We start from the raw sequence: 20,694 nt of genomic DNA on the forward strand, positions 1-20,694 counted from the left end.
AGAGAATGAGTAAAACCGAAGAGTATAAAATAATATTTTTGTGGTCAGGAGTAACACAAAGACTCCTTTATATAGGAGAATACATTTGGCCTAGAAAAATAATAATCCATGGGCCAAAGCCGCTCTCTGATCGATTAGCTTGTGGCGTCAATCGATTAGACCTAACTAATAAGGAAATAAACTAGCTAGATTCATAGACTAATCGATTAATAGAGTTCCTAATCGATTAGGTGGTGAGCTTGCTCCATAAACGATTAGATTTAAGTTCTAATCAATAAAAGAGCGAGATTTAGCTTTTTTAATTGGTTAGAATGTTTTCTATTCGATTAGAAAATACCCAAAAGTGTTTTAAAAGAAGGTTTTGAAAGAGATGAACTTTGTAAAATCATTTTGTGTGTGTGTGTGTGCACCGACTATGATTTCAGAGATGAAGAATCGAAATTCATGCACACAAAGATACGAAAATGGATTGTAAGCAAAATGAGGTACGTCATTCAAGGAAGAGAACTTGTTCCAATACTGCAAAGAAGAGCAAGACAGTGAAGAAACAATGATCTTTCTCCATCCTCCTCAAATACCCTCAATGACCTTCGTCATGATGATGATGATGAGACAAACGGTTTGTTTCTTATTTGCTTATATTGCTTATTTCTTTTCCTTGCAATTTTCTTTTGCTTGTACTTTCCTCTTAATTAAATAAAAGGTTAAATATACGACACCCCCTGCAATGTAAGCATGATTTGATTCTCACACCCGTAAAAGAATTTTTTGATTCCCCCATTGTAATGTGAAAACTCTATATCTATGGTTCATGGGTGCACTATTTGCTGACGTAGCTTGTCTATGTGTCATTTAATTTAAATTTAAATTATTATTTTTTAAAATCCACGTGAATTTTATTTTATTTTATAATTTTTTTTTCAATTTAAAAAAAAAAAATTATTAGGAGGAGGATAAATGAAAATTCGCTCACATTGCAGGGATAAAATATATTTTTTATGAGTTGAGTAGTTGCACGAAGTGCTATATTTATATCACACCATTCCTCATTCAACGACTAAGGAAACTCCCTTCAACCTAGTGTATGAAGCGAATGTCGTGTTTCTAGTCGAAATTGACACGCCTTTGTGGAGACACTCTCAATTCAACAAGGAGGAGAACGAGGCAATGTTAAGATGTTTCATTGATCTAATTAACAAGAGAAGAGACGTCGCCCATATTTGAGAGCTCACCGCTAAGCAAAGGTCAACCAGAAAATATAAATCTAGGGCGGTTCAAAGAGAGATGCAAGAATGCGACTTAGTGATGTGACAAATCGTCGTTCCTTCCCAGCAGCGAAAGCTGCAACCTTAGTGGGAGGGAACATATCTCATATATCAGAAGTTGCCTTACGAAGCCTACAAGCTCGAAGAGTTGGATGGACGACTTGTTCTTACAACTTAAAATTCAATCATTTTGAGATATTATTATAATTAACTTGTTGGAAGGAGAGTCGTTGTTTTATGAAATCTCTTGTAAAAAGATTATGATATTCAAAATAGGTTATTATGGTTTGAATATCAAATTAAATTGATGTACTTTCATAGGAAGATCATTGCCACTTTATGGGGTAATTAAATTGTTTGACTTCCGCAGGAATAAACTTGATGCTCCACGAGTAATTAAATTGTTGTACTTCCACAAGAAGATCCTTACTGCTTCATGGGATAGTTAAACAATTGATCTTTCACACGAAGATCCTTGTCTTCCTAGAGGTAATGAAATTCTTGGACTTTCAGAATAAGGTCCTTTTTGCCTAACAACATAATTAAATAGCTGGACTTTCACCGGAAGATGGAATAAGGTATTTATGTGAAGTGTATAAAAGATTCTTGTATGTTTTGTCAAGAATCTTTATCATAAGATCATTCTTTCTTTGTTAATTTCATCATTCCATACTTATTTTTTTTTTGCAATTACTTGCTTTTACAATTTTGAGGAATGTTTATAATTTAACCATCCAATGTTATTTAATTTATTAGAAATTTTAAGTTGTAGGAAAAGTTTTTTATAATTTAAACAACACTTTGAGCCTTTTTTTCCTGCACTTGGTTAATATATAATTGTATTTTTAATACATTATTTTTAATTATTAAAATTATATTTATTTTTAATTTAGGATTATTTTTTAAATTACAATATAGTCTTTGAATTGATTGAGTCGGTCCTGGATAAGTAAAATAAAATTAAAGATTAAATGTTTTTCTTTCATCTTTTAATCATTGATTCTTTTTATTTTGTAATTGTTAATTTTTTTTATTTTTATTAATTGTTTAATGATGTTTTAGAGATACTAAAATATAATGACTTAGTTGATGAATTCGTTTCAAAAAATATTTGAAGAATTTATTAGAAATTTTAAATTGTATGAATATTTTCTTTTAGTTTAAACAATACTTTGAGTTTTTTTCTTGCTTCACTTGGTTAATATATAATTGTATTTTTAATGCTTTATTTTAATTATTAAAATTATATTTATTAGAAGCTTTTGAATAATAATAATAACGATCAAATTACTTCTTTAATTCTCCATTATTAGAAATACCATTATTATATTAATGGTCTAATTTCTGAAATTTCTAAAATAATATAAATTTTAATTCTCAAATTTCATTATTAACGACTTCTTTAATTCTTTTATTTTTCAAATTTTATTATTAAAATTTCTCAAATTTCATTATTAATGACTTCTATTATATTTGAGAAAAATATTATATTTAAATAATGGTCAAATATAATTCCATTATTAATGACCATTATATTTAATTATTTGATAAATATAATTCAATAGCTTATTTAAACAATAATCAAATATAATTTGACCATTATATTTGAAATTATTATCATTACCATTATAATTTGACCATTATTACTTGTCATTAATGACTATAATATAATGGTCATTATTAACGAAATTATATTTATAAATTTGAGAAATTAGACTTCTATTATTCTTAAGAAATAATGAAATTTCAGATTTTTTTAATAACGGTCAAATATAATTCTTTTAGATTACTATCTCCGTTTTTATTATAAGTCGTTTTTGACATTTGACACGTATTAAAAAATGTAATCACTGTAATATAAAAATAGAAATTAGAAAAGATTTTACAAAATTGTCTTTTATTAATGGTATTGGAAAGATAAATTGAAATAATTGAAAAAATAGTGAATAATAAATATTTAAGGGTATAATAAAAAAAATAACATTAATGATTCATTGATATTATAAAACAACTTATATTGTAATATAAAATATTTTTCCAAAACGACTTATAATAAAAAACAGATCTAGTATTATTTAAATAATATATTTTTCTCAAATATAATTCTTTTAGAATAGAAATTATGTTTGGTCAAAAGAATTATATTTGAGAAATTATATTTGACCATAATTTAAATATACCTCTTTAAATGAATCAATAAAATACTTTCTCTTTTTTCACAATTAATTACATTTAACATTATTAATATAATATTTCCCCTTTTCTCTTTCTTCACAATGTAAATGTTATGGTATTGTTTGATATTTTAATCATCAGTTTCTTATGAAATGATTTGTATAGTCATTTTAATACATTCAATGATTATGATTTAGTGAAATAGTACAACATAAACCATTTTTTATAAAATTTTATAAAAAAAATTTTTAAATTTTTTTTTTTTGAAATACAAGACACAAATTCTTAATTTCTTTCTTTAATGAAACAATGTTGATGAAAAATAATTCAACACAAATAATATAATTTAAAAAATAAATTATTATTGTTTTTTAGTGATCAATTCTTTTTAATAAAAACAAATTTCATTAAATTTTGTTACAATGATCATTAAAACAAAAATCCTTAATTTCATATAAAAAAGTACAATTATATTAAACTATATTTCATAAAGCTATCCAAGAAATTGGTGTTAATTAAATAATCAAATTTAAAAAATAAAAGTTGTTTTTGCCTTAAAAAAAATATGAGCATTCTATATTAGTAGAGTACTTTTTTATTTCAATATCCAACCAGGATCTTCCTATCCCCTAAAATACCATAAAACCCCTATCCTTAACCCATATGATCCCACTATCTATCAAAATAATAATATCACTACATTATCCAAATGAAAAATAAATAAGTGGTTCTACTTCACTTCAATTTCTAGCAACAGGATCTCCACAATCACTTGCAAAATTATCAAACACAATTCAAACATATCAATAACTTAGTGGACTCAATTTTTCATAGGAAAATAAAAATTATACACCTTCAAAAAGTGTTCATTAATTAATAACAATGGCCTTAATCTCTTCTTCTTCTCTCACTATAACCTCTTCCTCTAACCTTTTTGATTGCAAAGCTTCTTCTCCACAATGTATGAGACTAACCACTCTTCCATCATCACTCCCTTTGTTGTCTCAGAATCATGCAGTGAAGACAAATTCTCATTGTAAGTTATTCATTTTCATAAGTGATGGTATTGTGAATTTGTGACTATAGAAAATTGAAGTAACTTTCATCATTGTTTTTTAGATCGAAAGATTGGTCGTGATGTTATGGTTATGGCCACTGGAGATGCACAAGCAGAAGTTGACTCAACTGAACTACCTGAGTTTGTTAAGTCCATTCAAGAAACTGTAAGACTCTTCAATGTTTATGATATGATATACAAATCTTTTTTCAATGTTACTTCAAATTATTATTATTATTATTATATGATTTTGTTGGTTGCATATATATAGTGGGACAAAGTGGATGATAAATATGCAGTGAGTACATTGATTGTAGCTAGTGTGATTGCACTATGGAGTTCAACTGGTTTGATTTCAGTAAGTTATTCAAATTATTACCATTGTCATCGTATCATCTTATCAGTGTCGGTGTTGTGTTCGGGATGTACGTGATTCATAGTGTGTGATACATGATAAATGTCCTAAAGATTTTTTTTTTCACATGTAACAGGCAATAGATAAGCTTCCCTTGATTCCTGGAGTTCTTGAATTAATAGGCATTGGCTATTCCGGGGTAAGTCACACTGTTCCGGCAGAGTCGTCTCAAATTTTTGAACATCATGTAAATTAGTCACAGTTTAACTATGACAAAATAAAAAAATATTTTATTTAACTACCGTTTAACTGACAAATTTTGAACACTCTTGCATGTCCTCGTAGTCCTGCATAATTGATTCCATATGTTAAAGCATTATATTCTTCATAAAACCTATAATGCATCTTCTTCTGTTTCTCATTGCAGTGGTTTGCATACAAGAACCTAGTTTTCAAACCAGAAAGGTATGCATTATTTGTATTTAATAACTTATAGTACAAGTTTCCTATGAATAATAATAGTACTTGTGTCTCTAAACATGTTCTTCAATGGAATAACAGGGAAGAACTTGTACAGAAAGTAAAGGAAACAGTTAATGAAATAATTGGAAGCAAATAAAATGCTGTTGACATGATAGAGTTCTATCTGGCAGGATTCTGTTGAAGATTTCATAATTATTCATTTTGTAGCCATAAGCTCTTAGACCCATGTAATTTAATATTTTCTGGAAGAAAAAATATTGTCTGATAAATATGAATCTACATTCCAATTTAAGACTATCTTATTTTTGAGTGCAAATGTTGTATGCAGAGAGTTGATCAATTTATGAACAAGTGTAAAGGATGATCCATTAATGAGTATATCATCCACATAAACTATGGCATACATAGTGACTCCTTGATGTGAATAGATGAAAAGTGAATGGTCACATTTACTATGAATGAAACCAAAATGAACAACAACTTGAGTAAGTTTGTCATACCAAGCCCTAGTTGTCTGTTTGAGGCCATATATCCCTTTATGTAGCTTGCACATAAGATCAGACCCTTGTTGTTCAAAATCGGGAAGTTGGATCACTTAAGAGGAAAGCATACTATATTGTACAACAAATAATGGTATATTATCTTCTGAAGAACTATGAAGTCCAGTAGTTAGGTGAGGTTGAGAAACTTGAAGAAAAGGAAGAGAATTAGTAGACACAGAGGTAGGAGTAGGTGCGTTTGAACTTATTGAAAACATAGTTCAGAATGGAAAGGAATTCTCATGAAAGACTGCATCCTTTGAAATAAACAACTTCTCAAATTTGTTAAGGCATTTATAGCCTCTATGTTGAGATGAGACACCTAAGTAGACACACTCTTGACTCCTGAAATTAAGCTTATGTTTGTTATAGGGTCGAGTAAGAGGAAAGCAATCACAACCACATACTTTGGTGGACTCATAACTAGGTAACTTTTGATACAAGGAATCATAGGGAGAATGAAATTTAGGAAGTCCTGCAGAGGGAATTTTGTTGATAGCATGGATTGATGTAGAGAAAATATGGTCCTATAGGTGAAGTGGAATAGATGCATGAGCTATAAGTGCCAAGCCCATCTCCACTATATGTCCATGTTTCTTTTCCACATATCCATTTTCATGTGAACCGAGTGGACGTCGAAGTCTATGAGATATGCCTAGCTCTGTCAAGAGTTTGGTGAAGGGTCTGAATTCTCCCCCATAATAAGAGTGTATGGCCTTGAGAGTTGAATGAAGTTGAACCTGAACAAACTTTAGGAAGAGTTTGAAGGCATGCATTGCTGCTAACTTGTTATTTGAGAAATATATCCAAGTATACTTATAATGAGCATCCAAAAATGCAATGAAGTATGAAAAGACAGAGCTTGATGAATGTGGTGCAGGTCCCCACAGGTATGTGTAAACAACATCAAAAAGAGAATTGGATGTATTCATTGAAAGAGGAGCTTGCAGTCTATGTGACTTACCTAAACAACATGACTTACATTAAAGAGACACTTTATTTGGAATATGAATTTTACAATATTTAAGGGTAAGTTTTATATCATACAAATATGTATGCCCTAGTCTATAATGCCATAGAAAAGAAGTATTCAGTTTAGGTACATCAGAAACAACAACACAAGATATAGAATTGACATTAATAGAAGAGGAAAGTAAAGTAAGATGCTGGTGTGAAAACATGCTTGAAGGCTTCAATAAAGGACTTTGAATCAAAGAAGCCATCAAGAAGAGGAACTCTATAATCATGAGAAATGATATAACATTTGCCATCCACGGATTTAAAGACAACATGATATTAATTTAAGGTAAGGGGGATTACTCTAAATATGGTGTTAATTGTGTGATGGGTAGGGAAAAGTCCTTAATCTCCATTAGATTTTCCCCTATTTTCTTCTATTGATTGAATGTTTGATGTTATAGATGAAACTATTATGATAACATGATGTGATTGTTGTAATTATCCTGAATTTTATATGTTGATTTACCATAAAAATTAGATGTTTGTATTCATAAAAAGTGGTATCAGTTAGGTTCATATTGTTGGCATGAATATGATGAATAAAGTGTTAAAAGTTGTGATTAATTGATGAAATTGCATGCTAATCGAATGGTATATGATGTTGTAATGATGATATGCTATTTCTATGATGTTTATGATCGATTGTAGGGTTTGAGGTGGAAAATTGGAGTTTTGAACTGGACTCTGAAGGAGAGAAAAATACACAAGAAATGGGGGTTGAATTGTGTATGTAAAAAATGTTTCGCTTATGATAAGAACAACTTCAGAATCTAAACAAAAGAGTCGTTGGAAGGAAGCCCTTATGTATCAGAAAAAATAAGTAAAGAAACACACAAAGATTTATCCTGGTTCCTCTCCTCAACTAATAGTAGTCCAGTCCCCATGCCTCAACAAGACATTTCCACTATAATCAATCTTGATTACAACTGCTCAACCAATCCATAAAGATACTTTCACTCAAGTAATCTTGCAAGAGATTTCTACTCAATCACACATTAAAGAGACTTCACTGCTCAAGCACACAGGCAAGAGACTTCCTTTGCTCAAGCAAAATAGCAAGAGACTTCCTCTACTTTAAACAAATAGTTAAGTAGAAAAGGTTACAACTATAATTTGATACACAATCAGAAGTATAGAAGTATTACAACACACACAAAGATCTTAACACTTAAGATTTCTAAGATATACAAAGATAAGAAATCCTAAGGGCTTGTGCAAATAAACAGATGAAAACTTTAGCTTAAAGTTTGTACTCAATGCGTTATGTTAGCTTATGTAGTAGTTGTGCTATAGTGGTGCAACATTTCTTCAAATCTTTAGCTTCCTTTTATAGAGGAAGATAAAAGAGTCGTTGGAAGGTTGAACACAAGATCTAACTTTATGAAGAAGTATGCGAAGAGAGATGTTGGAGGATGTATCTGGTTAGAAACATTTTACACTGTATAAAGGAATTGTTCAAATCACCTTTCGGAGTACTAGGTATCTACCAAAAGGTAGAACAAACTGAAGAGATCACATCACCATTCCTTAAGCCTTGAAAAATGAAACCCTAGTGAACTCTCTCCAGAAATCTAGCCCTTTGACAAGACTGGTCTTCTTTTGGTACAGAGTACGGATCAAAGACACCTTTAACCTTAAGTGTATGAGCTGTCCCCAGAGGTTGGAACACTATGATCAGAGTATGAACCTTTAAAGGAATAACCACCTCGTTTAGAGTCTGGTCCTTCAGAGTCATCAGATTCCGATCTTCTAGAATGTGAGATACTTTACTTCTCCACATATGTTTTTATCAGGGTCTATTCAAATTTGAATATAAAGATTGTGATCTTGCACACTTGAACATATGTTAGTATACCCATTTGTTTTTTAATTACTTTGTTACCATTAAAACCCAAGGGATATGAACAAATCTTGTTCCAACAATCTCCCCCTTTTTTATGATGACAAACAAATGTATTTAAGAATAATGGTTGGTTAGTTTAACTAGCTTGACAACATCAGAGTTTGAGGTTTGTAAGATCCCCCTGAGTCTAATAGTGCATAGGTTGAGTTTTGTAAGCCCCCCCTAAGTCCTATCTAAGTTAATCAAACTTATTTTGATAAGATAATGTTCAAATGAAAGCAATATCAAAATAATTAGGGTTCAAGTACATTAAAAGCATTCAATAAATACTTTTAATCCTCTTAAATACTCCCATTGATTTTCTCCCCCTTTTGTCATCAACAAAAAGTGGACTAGAACATGTCAACATAGAGAGAAAAAAATATTTAGGAATGAAATATGTGGAAAAAATAAATTCTAATAAAATTAGAAAAAATAACTTTTACACTTCCCAACATAGAGAAACGTCTGGACTGGTTGAAATGTTTCTACACTTATCAAGACAATCACACATCATTTAGGAATACCAACCATCAGAAGTAATCATTGCAATAAAGAGCTCAGACTATCAAGCATTAACTTTCTAGATATTTCAACTACCACGCACAACGTAAGAGTCACTCAAACCCTTATATAAAAGCACAACTCAATAAACAATTTCCCACATCTTCAACCAATTCTTCTTACTCCCCAACATCATGAGTATTCCTTGTGAGAAAACTATGAGAATCATCACAAAAGAAACTATTTTTGAGAACAAGACCACCACCTTGGTGCAACACCAACAACAATCAACTGAAGAGGTCCAGCCATCTGGGTCAACCACTATCAGAGATGCACTTAGGGTGAAGAAGGCAAATAAGAAGAAGAATATGATGAAGAAAACGAAAAAGAAGGTGCTGAGGAAGATAGTTTATTTTGACTCTGCTGAGGGTAGTGAAGAGCAAGATATAGATTAGGAGACATCCTGTAGTGCATGAGGATATTGTTTAGATTTGGACAAAACTATGTAAACAAATGATCTTGTACTCCTTCCTTTTTATCAATGAGATATGAGTTTCTTCTATCCTTGTTGCAATGATATTGTCTGAGTATCTTTTTATTTCCAAATAAGTGAACCAAATGTCCAATAAAATGCAAAATCAATTCATCTATTGAATCTCAAAGAAAGTAAAAATTGCTCTTAATTATATCACATAAAATAATGATTCCCAGAAAAATATAACTTAGAGTAAGAACACATAAGCAAACAAATATTAAAATAAAAAATAATAAGCATAACATATGAAAGAAAGGAAAGATTTTCATAAGAAATAAAACAGTTTAACAATAATTAATGAGCATCACACAAGACAAAAGATTCTAAAATCCTACGCCTATAGTTTCTTCAGAAGATCCAACACAACTCGATGATCTTCACCAATAATGTCTTGTCTCACATCCATTGACCTCATCCTTTCATCAATATCATTTTTCTTGATAACCATGGCTTGTTGAGTAGCAACAACAAATGGAGGTTTTTCTTACAAAAGCTCTTGCCTTCTACTTGAGGAAATGACAGATTCTGAAGTGGCATCCTTCAGATTCTGAATGACTGGTACAAGAGATTTCTGGAGAGAATCCCATTTAGCAGCAAAGGCTACTAGGTCAGAGGCAGATGTTCTCTCTTCGACCAGACTCTGTATTTTATCCAAAAAATTGATTTGATTACTTCTAGGTTAGTTTGGATAATAGGTGGATGGGAGGGAATGTTAGTATATGAAAGGCCAGGGGATTATTTTTATGGACATAAAGGTTTGGGGAGGTGTTTAGGTGAAGGCAGTCAAAAGAGATATGTCCAGATTCAGTTCTAGGTTCATATACAAATTAAACCAAAGATAGATCCTGAACAATTTGTTCAGTTTCACCCTGAAGTTCAAACGCATCTAGACCTTGAAGTTGAGTCTGAATGGGACTAGGTTCTTTATGAGGTGATGGTTGAGGTGAATGTTGAGGAGGACATGTTTGGTTAAAGATTACATGTTCTGGTGGTGAAGTAATTTCTGGTTGATAAGTAGGTTCTGGTTGGATATGGGTTACATACTCAGTTTCAGAAGCAGAACATGTTTGATTAGATGGTTGGTCTTGAGGATATTTTTTTTGGAATTAGAATGGCTTGAATGGGTTTAATAAAGACAGGTTTAGGGGTTACTGATTTGAGGTTATGGTGAGCTTCGAAACTTGCTTCATCATGTTCTGATTAAGAACTAGAAGAATAAGCTTTTCCACTGGAGATATCTATGGGTGGTTCGAACATGGTGTTCAGAGGTGATGATTGATTAGAAATAGAAACAAGAGTAAACTGATTCTGATCACCAGTAGGTTCATCAGTGGGCGTGGAGTGGTGTTTAGGAGAGGGATTTGGTGAAGGAATTGGTGAGGGGGTTGGAGATTTATGGTTTATGGTGGAGTAAGCAAAATCATCTTTAGAGACAAGGTTGAGATTAATTCCTATCATACCAATACTCAGAGCATCTGAAGTAATTAGATTGTCTTCAACAACTTCTAAAGGAATACCAGAAGCTTCAGTCTCAACAGACTTCATCCTAGCAATCACTTATGCATCTTGAACCTTTGCTGAATTTTTGCTTATGTTGCTTAACTTACACACATTCTTCACACATTTCAGCTGGTACATTGGTAAATGGTAGCCCCGTTACCAAACCGTTGTTTTTGCAAATTCTTGAGATCTCAAAAATTTAGATGCCCAAGACGATAGTGCGACGTCCACTCTTCTCTACTTGTTATAGTAGCAGGACGTCTATGCTCCATTATCTTTAACTCAGCCTTGAAGGTTCTATTGGCAACCATAGGCGCTTTAAGGATCAAAACTCCCTTTGCATCTAAAATGCGTAACCCCTTATTTTTCATATGAATATTATACTCCTTCTCAAGCCATTGGCCAATTCTTAGAAGGTTACATTTAATTCCAATAATATACAAGACATCTTTGATCAAAGAATGTCCACCATCCATTCTCATGATCAAAACATCATCGATATCGTCGACCATTAGAGTGGTGTCATCCGCAAACTTTATTTTGTTCTTCATGGCACGATTAATTTTGACAAACCGGTGTTTTCTTCCCGTCATATGAGTTGAATAACCCGAGTCAAAATACCATTCCTCACTGCATTGAGCTTATTTTATACTCATCATGATGTCTTCCTCTTCACGCAACTGGTCAACCGTATCATTCAACTCGCTGCAACCTAATTTTTTGCATTCTTTGAGCTGCTGCAGGTGCTGTCCCGCCACTGTATATTGCTACAATTTACTTTAGTGATCATGACCAAGAGTGTATTCTCTTCATCAAAGTCTTTCCTTGCAACCTTGGTTTCGTCCCATTGATATTCCTTCTTATTCTCATTGCATTCTTTCGCAAAATGATTGAACCGTTGACACTTGTAGCATTGCTCCTTGCTCTTGTCAAATCTCTTTCTTTTGCCTCTAAAGTTTCCATGACCACCATGTTTGTTATAGTTTCTCTCACCCCTTTGACTCATCGAATTCTTTGAATTTTGAGACTCTCTTTCACCAAAATTCTGAAAAATTCCCTTTGTTCTTCAAGGTCCATTTTCCTTTCGATCTCATGTCCTTCTCATTGAAACGAGCTTGCAAAGCTATCTTCGCCTTTGCCTTATCATTATTCCTCTCCTCCATCATTTTCTCATGATGACCAAGAGAACTTTGCAGCTCATCTTTACTCATTATCGGAAGATCTTTTGACTCCTCAATCGCCACAACTATGTTGTCGAATCTTGGTGTTAAAGAACACAAGATCTTAGCAACAACGTACTTCTTCGTAATGGTTTCTCCACACGCCTTCACTTGGTTCACCAACCGAGTGATTCTCATTGAAAAATCGATGATTGTTTCCTTTTCCTCCATTTGAATCAATTTGAGTTGTCGTTTGTGAGTTTGTAACCTCACCATCTTTGCTTTGTCAGTCCCTGCATAAGCTTTCTCTAAGATCTCCCAAGCTTGCTTCAAGGAATCTTAATCACCAACCTTTTCAAATTTGTCACCATCAACATATTGATGAATAAAGAATAACACTTTATAATCCTCATTCTTCTCTTTTTTATGCGTTGCTTGTTGTGCTTTAGTCGCATTCTGAACAAGAGGAGTAACATCATTCTTGATCACCTCAAGAACATCTTGGTAGCCTAACAACACCTTCATTTGCTTGCACCATTTTTCATAGTTCTTCGCATCAAGAATGAGTAAACTTGCAGGGATTCTTTCATTGGAAACTAATTTCATGTTGCACACTAGGTGTTTGTGGATCTGAACTAGACTCTTGATGTCAAATGTTAGAACAAGCAACCACAAGATTGATGGAACAAAGGTGGAACAATTATCGATGTGGAGAGAGAGAGAGAGAGAGAGAGAGAGAGAGAGAGAGAGAATTTATGGTGAGATGATATACTTGCATTAACTAGGGTGAGAGTGCACCCTAAACACTTATATACAAGTTACACAATGATTGTAATATAATTTGACTAAATACAATAGCAGAAAAAACAAAAACTCGGGCTTGTAACCGGTTACGCTGAAACAGGTAAACGGTTACACCTGACACTGAAATTAAAACAAATTAATTCAGCTTCAGTGGTAATCGGTTATACCATTTCTGGTAACAGGTTACACCTTCCAAAAATTCAATTCTCTGCTACTGGAATGCATGTCAGCTCCAGCCGTAACCGATTAAACACCCGTGGTAACCGGTTACAACACTTGAATTACTACCTAAACTTCAACAAAAATGCAAGCCGATCAAATCCTTATAAGGACTTAAACCAGCTAATAGGCAATGGCATGAGAAATTAACATTTCACTTTATTCATCGTAGCTACAAACAAGTTGCTACTGACCATTCCTTATTTGTAAAGACCAAAGAATCAAAATGCATAATTTTTGTAGTTAATGTTGATGATGTAATCCTAGCATGGAATTCTCTTTTTGAATTTAAATCCATCAAAGGAAGCCTCCACCGAGCCTTCCAAAAGTTAACATCTTGGCATCCTTAAGTATTTCCTAGGTCTGGAAGTAGTTACTTCCAACTTGGTGTTTCACTCTACCAAAGGAAATATTGCATGATCTTATAGCAGACTCAGCCTTGCTTAGATCCAAACAGTGTACAATCCATCTGGCCCTTCCATCAAATTATGCAATGAATACTCTGATCCATACGAAGATATTACATCATATATAAGGTTTATTGGTAGACTAATTTACCTCAACATCACCCGACCAAATATCACATACATCAACCAACAATTAAGCCAATTCTTATTCAAACAATCATTCATTCACCATAATGTTACTTGAAAGATTTTGAGATACCTCAATCTTTTTTCTAGCAAATGCTTATTCTTTCATAAAGATTCCACAATTCATCTTCCTGGCTTCGTTGATGCAGATTGGACAGGTTAAAGAGATACAAGAAGATTAATTTCAGGATCTTGCTTCTCCATTAGAACATCTCTCATCTCATGGAGAACAAAGAAGTACAAGACAATTTCTAGATCACCCTCTAAAGCAGAATATAGAGCTTATGAAGCTGCAACATGTGTGCTACAAAAGATATTGGATCTATTACGTGATTTACAAGTACATTGTGTTAAACCTCCAATTTTATATTGCGACAACCAAAGTGAATTACACATCAATCCTGCTTTTTATGAAAAAACTAAGCAATGATTAATCGGTGGGAGGATATAAGATGATGATAAAACAATTAGAAAAGATGTAGGAGTTAGTTAGAGTGTTAGTCTCAAGTTAGTTAGATAACTTGATATTACAATTCAATATATGAGCAAATGCTAAGCTATCAAATACTATAATGCTATTGGATATATTATAATGTTTGATGAAAGAATTAGCAAGAGAAACATTTCATCTTTTTTTGCCTTGAGTTCATTGATTAAGCATGAACTTCAACATTGATAAGAATATGCTATTCAAAAGTTGAAGGTTCACTTGCTCTCTAATCTTGAATTTCAACGTAATAGTTTTGTTTATTTAATTGGTCATTCAATTATGCATAGATTAGAAAAATCAATATTTGTTTTAATCAAAAGTTTTTTTTAAAATAATTATATATATATATATATATATATATATATATATATATTATATATATTATATATATATATATAATATATATATATTATATATATTAAATAAAGATTATATAAAATAGAGACAAATTAACAATAAATTGCCCCGCTACTCAAATAATTGTATATACTAATTTGATGTAGGATTGTTACTTATATGATCTATAAAACACAAACATCTCTAAGAGTAGGCGTGTCACAGTATCCGACATGCATCAGTGTTCGACACTTGTATGACAGATATACAACACGTGTAAAAAAAAGTTAAAGAAGTGTTAGATAAGTCAAACAAGTGTCCACTGAAAATGGTTTTTTTTCTTCTTTGTTTCGACATTTTTTGAATTAATAGTTGACACTCGAATAACATTCATAACATATGGTCTGTGACAATTCATATGAGTGTTTCAAATAAAAATATTTTTTCTTCAACACACCTTTATACATATTTTAAAAAAATTCTCACACAAATTATTGTTAATTGTATATTTAAGCGATGTAATCAATAAAGAATTAAAGATATTAATTTTGATTAAAATATTTTTAACTTTTTAAATCATAATTGGATAAATAAAACTCAAATATTCTCTTATATATAACGGTGTTGATATTCTATATTTTAACGTTATTAATGTCGGAATATCCGTGTCGTGTCATATCTCAATCTCCCCGTTCACTCCGTATTACATAAGATCAAAGGGTGCAAGTATGAAAAAAAAAACCATATGCAAATTTTAATTATTAAACTTCAATGAAAGATGAGAGATTACCCTTACAAGATTACCCTTACTCTTTAAAATACATTTTAACGAACCACTGCCAAATTATAGATAAACAACTAATTAACAATCTTTTTTAAGTTTTACACCCAAATTATGCAGGAAATATAGCATGCACTATGCAATACACCATTTATAATGCCACACAATTAATAGACAATTTAACAACATGCAATCTCGTATCCATATTTGATGAAGATATCTACTTCAAGAATTCCAAAACCCAAAAGCCAGAGAAATAGCAAGCAATTTTGATTTCACTAAATCCAGATCTTAATGCCAACTCCTTGAACTCATCTTCAGTCCTCTCTTTCCCTCCTGGATTCTGAGCCATCATTAACAGATCAGCTTGAAAACCCAACTTAGCAACCTTTGTGCTCTCAGGAAAAACAGGCATAATCGAGTCCACAACAATCACTTTTCCATCATCAGGAATAGCTTTATGACAATTCTTCAATAACTTCAAACAGTGTTCATCACTCCAATCATGAAGTATCCACTAATGATTCAAAAATTAACCTATGAAGTTAGTAAAATTATAATATAATAATTATATATATTATTCATGTAAAAGCTTGAATTCATTCACCTTCAAAAAAATGACATCTCCATTAGGTACACTCTCAAACATGTCTCCTCCCACATGTGTCACACCTACATAATTTTCAATGCATAATATTCAAATGTAGTGGCAAAAAAAAGCCTTTTTTTCCATTACTATTTGCAATAAAACTTACCTTCATAGGTTGGTGCATGTTCTAGGACATGTGGCAAATCAAAATTAACACCTTTAATATGAGGATATTTAGAAGTAATTAGCTTGAGATTGATCCCAAGACCACCACCAACATCTACAAGCTTATTGATGTGCTCAAAACCATCATAGATTTCAAGAATCCTCTTCATGATTATAGTTGTACAATTCACCATAGAGTTGTTGAAAACATCATTGAACCTTGGATCCACTGTTGGATATTCAAATGCATGCATGCCATAAACCCTATTGAATGGTATACCTCCTTCCATTATTGCTCCTTTCATTTCAGTCCTATATTCAATCAATTCAAAAAATTAATCTTTTTTAATAACATAATAAGACAAATTTATTATTGTCATAAAAAAATTAAACTAACCAGCTTCCCAAGAAAACTTTGTCCAAAGGAAGGTTTAATGTTGGTCCTAAAGACACACCATCAGCATCAGTCACAAAATACTTAGAGGCAGGAGCAAGGCTATAGAGCCTCTGAGGAGATGCATGCTCTTGTTTCTCTTCGGATAGCGAGCAATGTAACATTGAGTGACTGGCCAATAGTCTTAGAAGACGGTCCAGCATTGCGGGTGCTTCTGCGTTCTTTGATCCAATCTTAACCGCTATGTCGTCTGCAGAGAGCTTGGCATCTTTTCCTGTTTTGGCTAAAACGTCGAAGATGCCAAGCTCGATTGCAGATCGGACGGTTAGTGGAAGCATGACGGATGTGATCAAGTTCAATGCAAAAACTATGCCATCTTCTTCATGGACACCGTTAATGGTTTCTAGTGAAGGAGACATAATGAGATTTGGATAGCAAAGATATGTGTAGAAATATGATTTCTATTAGTTGAAGTTTATTTGTGTAATGCAAATGCATAGAAGAGAATATATATATATATAGTGCATGTTCTACTCTCATTAGAAATAATAACAATGATGTGCACTCCATTACTTGTGCAAAATTAAAAAATATATTTTTTGTTTAAAAATCCAAGTTTAATTGAAAAAAGTGATATTATTAATTTAGATGTAATCATTAGGATTTAAATTTTAGTACTTATAATTGTGTGCGTAAAATTTTAATAGTTCTTATCACTTGATCTTTCAGTATTCATAAAATTGTGTAAATTTTTAATAGTTCTTATTACTTCGTCTACAAAATCATATTTGAATACTCAAAAATATTACTAGTTCTAATTTTTTACATAATTTTAATTAAATTTTTTTATTCTATTATTTATTCTATCATTTATTTAATATTTTCTAAATTATTTTCAAAGTTTTTGTTACATTTTGTATTTATGATGATAAATATTAACTAATATTAATCAAGTTAATTAAGTAAATTTTGTATCATCTTAATTTTATTTATAATTTTTTTAACATAATTTAATATCATGTGATAATATTTTATTTTGTGAGGGACTAAGGGAATATTAGTCTCAAATTTGACTTCGATATGCAGGTCAGAAAGTAAACGATCCAGCTACCTACCTAGATCGTGTGAACATGCATATAACTTAAGAAACCTCAACTTTTAGCATGCACCATAATTTATATAATTTTTTCTGCTAACATGTCATTTTCATAATTTTTATATAAAACATAATTATTTGACTAGTTTCTCAACTAATAATTTTTTTTATCGTTTTCCTTTACAAGTGCTATAATAATTCCTTTATAACAACTGTATTACTTGGGTTAGGTGACCATGACAGAATATCTTACTTGTAAAATAAATGAATTTGATGAACTTAAATTAAAATATTAATGGATGTATCAAAATAATTTATTAATTTATCAACAATTTTTTCAATTATTTTAAAAAAATTGATCAATATTATTTTTAATATGTTTAATAAAACCTATCCAATTAAGTATTATTTTTAATTAATTTTTTTGATTTCTTGATTTTATAAAAATAATATTATTTTTAAACCTGAAACTTTTTGACAACAGATTTTTTATAAAAATATAGTTACATTTCTTGTATCTAGAAATGTTTGAATTAATAATGCTGTTTTTTTGATTTGGCTGTATTTTGTTTTGATGCTTAGTAGAAATGTTTGAACTAGGAAAGTATTATTCGTTACTTTTTCAGATTTTATCAGCTTCGGTAGAAAACCAACTGGTGGCTAATGACTACGAACAGTAACCATCACTTTAATGGAGGAAGAGTAATGCCGGCCTCCATAACTTTTTCTTCTCTCTTCTAATATCAAGCATAGCTATAAACAACTTAGAAGTTTAGGATTCAAATCCTAAAAAGAATATAAATATATATATTAATAATTAATTATTAATATTATTCTTAAAAAATATATTTATTTTTTTTGTATTTTCTCCACTCTTATCTGCACTATTGTTTCAATAAAACAACAACATAAGAAAATGGACAAAAAAAAGGAATAAAAGAAGCTATAACAACCATCGACCAATAAAACAATACAAAAGAAAATAGAAAAATTCATCAACTCCCCACCAAACAAACCATCTCTCAAGGAGAGTCAAACTACTACACAATCACCAAACCCACAATTATAGATGAAAATCAAAATCAAAAACAAACAAAAACAAAAAATAACGGCAAGTCAAGGGTTTAGGCCAAACTCTTGATCAACTATTAGTTCAAACACATGATATAATTTTGAAGTCAATCATTGAGAAAGAGAGATGTTCGAGATGATCTGCTAAAAATCAACTCCTTGCCAACAAATATACTCATATTATCCACATCTTCCACATTTGTTGACGAACCAGTAAAAAACTTAACATTGCGGACATCCCACATAGTCCATACCACATATGTCAGTTGGATTTGTTCATTACAGTATGTATCTCTATCCAAATAAAAATCAAGAATATAATCTTTTTGAGTCAATATCCTATGAACTCATACCTGAATACAAGATGAGAATAATGTACCTAAGTTCGTCATTGCAATCATTGGAGGTTTGCGGGTATATAATATTCTGATTTGTAGAGTGCCTTAAAGTTTCTTGATTCTTTTCTGATAGGGATGAAGAGAGAAAACTTAATAAAATATTTTGGTCGTATTCTACAAATCGAGGACCATAACTCATATAAATATCTCCCTTAGGTTACTACTTAGTTTTCAATATTCTAATTTGACCCCTCATCAAATTAGAATATTGCCTTATGGTATCCACAAACTAACCTTTTATGACATGCATGCCCTTAGTCACAGACTTAATATCTACTAGACCACTTTAGTTTTGGCTAATTAAATAACGGTCCTAACACATGTAATATTATATTTGTGATCCAAAATTCTAACAATCTTCCACTAGTTACATATGTAACTTTATACGTGTGTTAGACTTTATGAGCTCAAAATTTTCATTATATATACTTCAGGCATATCCAAATAATCTCGTTCATTAGTCATGTCAGTACATAGAACCAAAGTGATTTTCGTTATATCAATCATAACTAAATCAATCAATGATTACTAATAGTGACATAATTAAATGACATAGATTCATCATACAATGTGAATCATGAAAATCACGAGAATGTGGCATGTGCATGTCGATTTTCAAGTGGTCCTACTTTAGTATCACTCAATAACTTTATTGTACAAAGTATAAATAACTGAATATCAAACCTTATAAACTAGAAAAAATATTCAAAACCAGAGTATGCATACATTACCAAACATAAAACACAAAATTCATAAATGACTAACTCCTTATAAACTAAAGATTCCTCAAAAACGTAAAACATCATGTGAGCACTATGCTCATGAAAGACCTTTTGTAAGAGGATTTGTTATCAAAGAGTTTTTGCTTAAGTGTTTAATGGAAATTTGTCCACTTTGTAACATTTCCTTAACAACTAAGAATTTGATGTCAATATGTTTTGACTTTGTCAAGCTCCTATTATTATTGGAATATATGACAGATGATTTATTGTCACAGTATAACTTAAGTGGCCTTTCAATTTCTTCCATAATTCACCACCTAATGACAAGGTTTCCCAATCAAATCTCATGGTTAGATGCCTCAAAATAAGCTATAAATTTTGATGCCATGGTGTGTGTAGCGGGGTATTCGTTACCTTTAGATTTATTGACTAAATCAAAAGTAAATCATACAATTCGAGTCGCCACCGCACTTCTATTTATCCAAAGGAAAGGTTAGAAAGCGAACAAAAACCGAGAAGTTTTATCAAATCAAAAACTAATAAAAATGTCAGAGATATGGG

The 20,694-nt window shown here is 31.3% G+C and overlaps 2 protein-coding genes across 2 annotated transcripts; one reads left to right on the plus strand and one right to left on the minus strand.

Annotated features, from left to right (window-relative positions):
• Nucleotides 1–4,055: 4,055 nt before the first annotated feature.
• On the plus strand, nt 4,056–5,646 carry LOC127076153 (protein CURVATURE THYLAKOID 1B, chloroplastic). The gene is made up of 6 exons (XM_051017728.1): nt 4,056–4,476; nt 4,560–4,663; nt 4,769–4,855; nt 4,989–5,051; nt 5,280–5,317; nt 5,414–5,646. Exons 1-6 carry the CDS (start codon nt 4,323–4,325, stop codon nt 5,469–5,471), a joined length of 504 nt encoding a protein of 167 aa, XP_050873685.1. The 5' UTR covers nt 4,056–4,322; the 3' UTR covers nt 5,472–5,646.
• Nucleotides 5,647–15,649: 10,003 nt separating this feature from the next.
• On the minus strand, nt 15,650–17,304 carry LOC127076154 (caffeic acid 3-O-methyltransferase). Its single transcript, XM_051017729.1, has 4 exons — nt 16,850–17,304; nt 16,454–16,764; nt 16,306–16,370; nt 15,650–16,215 (listed from the first exon to the last, which is right to left on the minus strand). The coding sequence occupies exons 1-4, from the start codon at nt 17,263–17,265 to the stop codon at nt 15,919–15,921; spliced, it is 1,089 nt and encodes a 362-aa protein (XP_050873686.1). The 5' UTR covers nt 17,266–17,304; the 3' UTR covers nt 15,650–15,918.
• Between the last annotated feature and the right edge of the window lie 3,390 nt (nt 17,305–20,694).

Source organism: Lathyrus oleraceus, chromosome 4 (genome assembly GCF_024323335.1).
Source record: "Lathyrus oleraceus cultivar Zhongwan6 chromosome 4, CAAS_Psat_ZW6_1.0, whole genome shotgun sequence".
Lineage (NCBI taxonomy): Eukaryota > Viridiplantae > Streptophyta > Magnoliopsida > Fabales > Fabaceae > Lathyrus > Lathyrus oleraceus.

Excerpts from the sequence above, each read along its gene's own strand:
- LOC127076153 (XM_051017728.1), top strand. The coding sequence starts at position 4,323 with ATGGCCTTAATCTCTTCTTCTTCTCTCACTATAACCTCTTCCTCTAAC. Across the intron at positions 4,856-4,988 it reads GTTCAACTGGTTTGATTTCA|GCAATAGATAAGCTTCCCTT; the intron begins GTAAGTTATTCA and ends CACATGTAACAG. Across the intron at positions 5,052-5,279 it reads TAGGCATTGGCTATTCCGGG|TGGTTTGCATACAAGAACCT; the intron begins GTAAGTCACACT and ends TTCTCATTGCAG.
- LOC127076154 (XM_051017729.1), bottom strand. The coding sequence starts at position 17,265 with ATGTCTCCTTCACTAGAAACCATTAACGGTGTCCATGAAGAAGATGGC. Across the intron at positions 16,765-16,849 it reads AAAGTTTTCTTGGGAAGCTG|GACTGAAATGAAAGGAGCAA; the intron begins GTTAGTTTAATT and ends GATTGAATATAG. Across the intron at positions 16,216-16,305 it reads GAGATGTCATTTTTTTGAAG|TGGATACTTCATGATTGGAG; the intron begins GTGAATGAATTC and ends TTGAATCATTAG.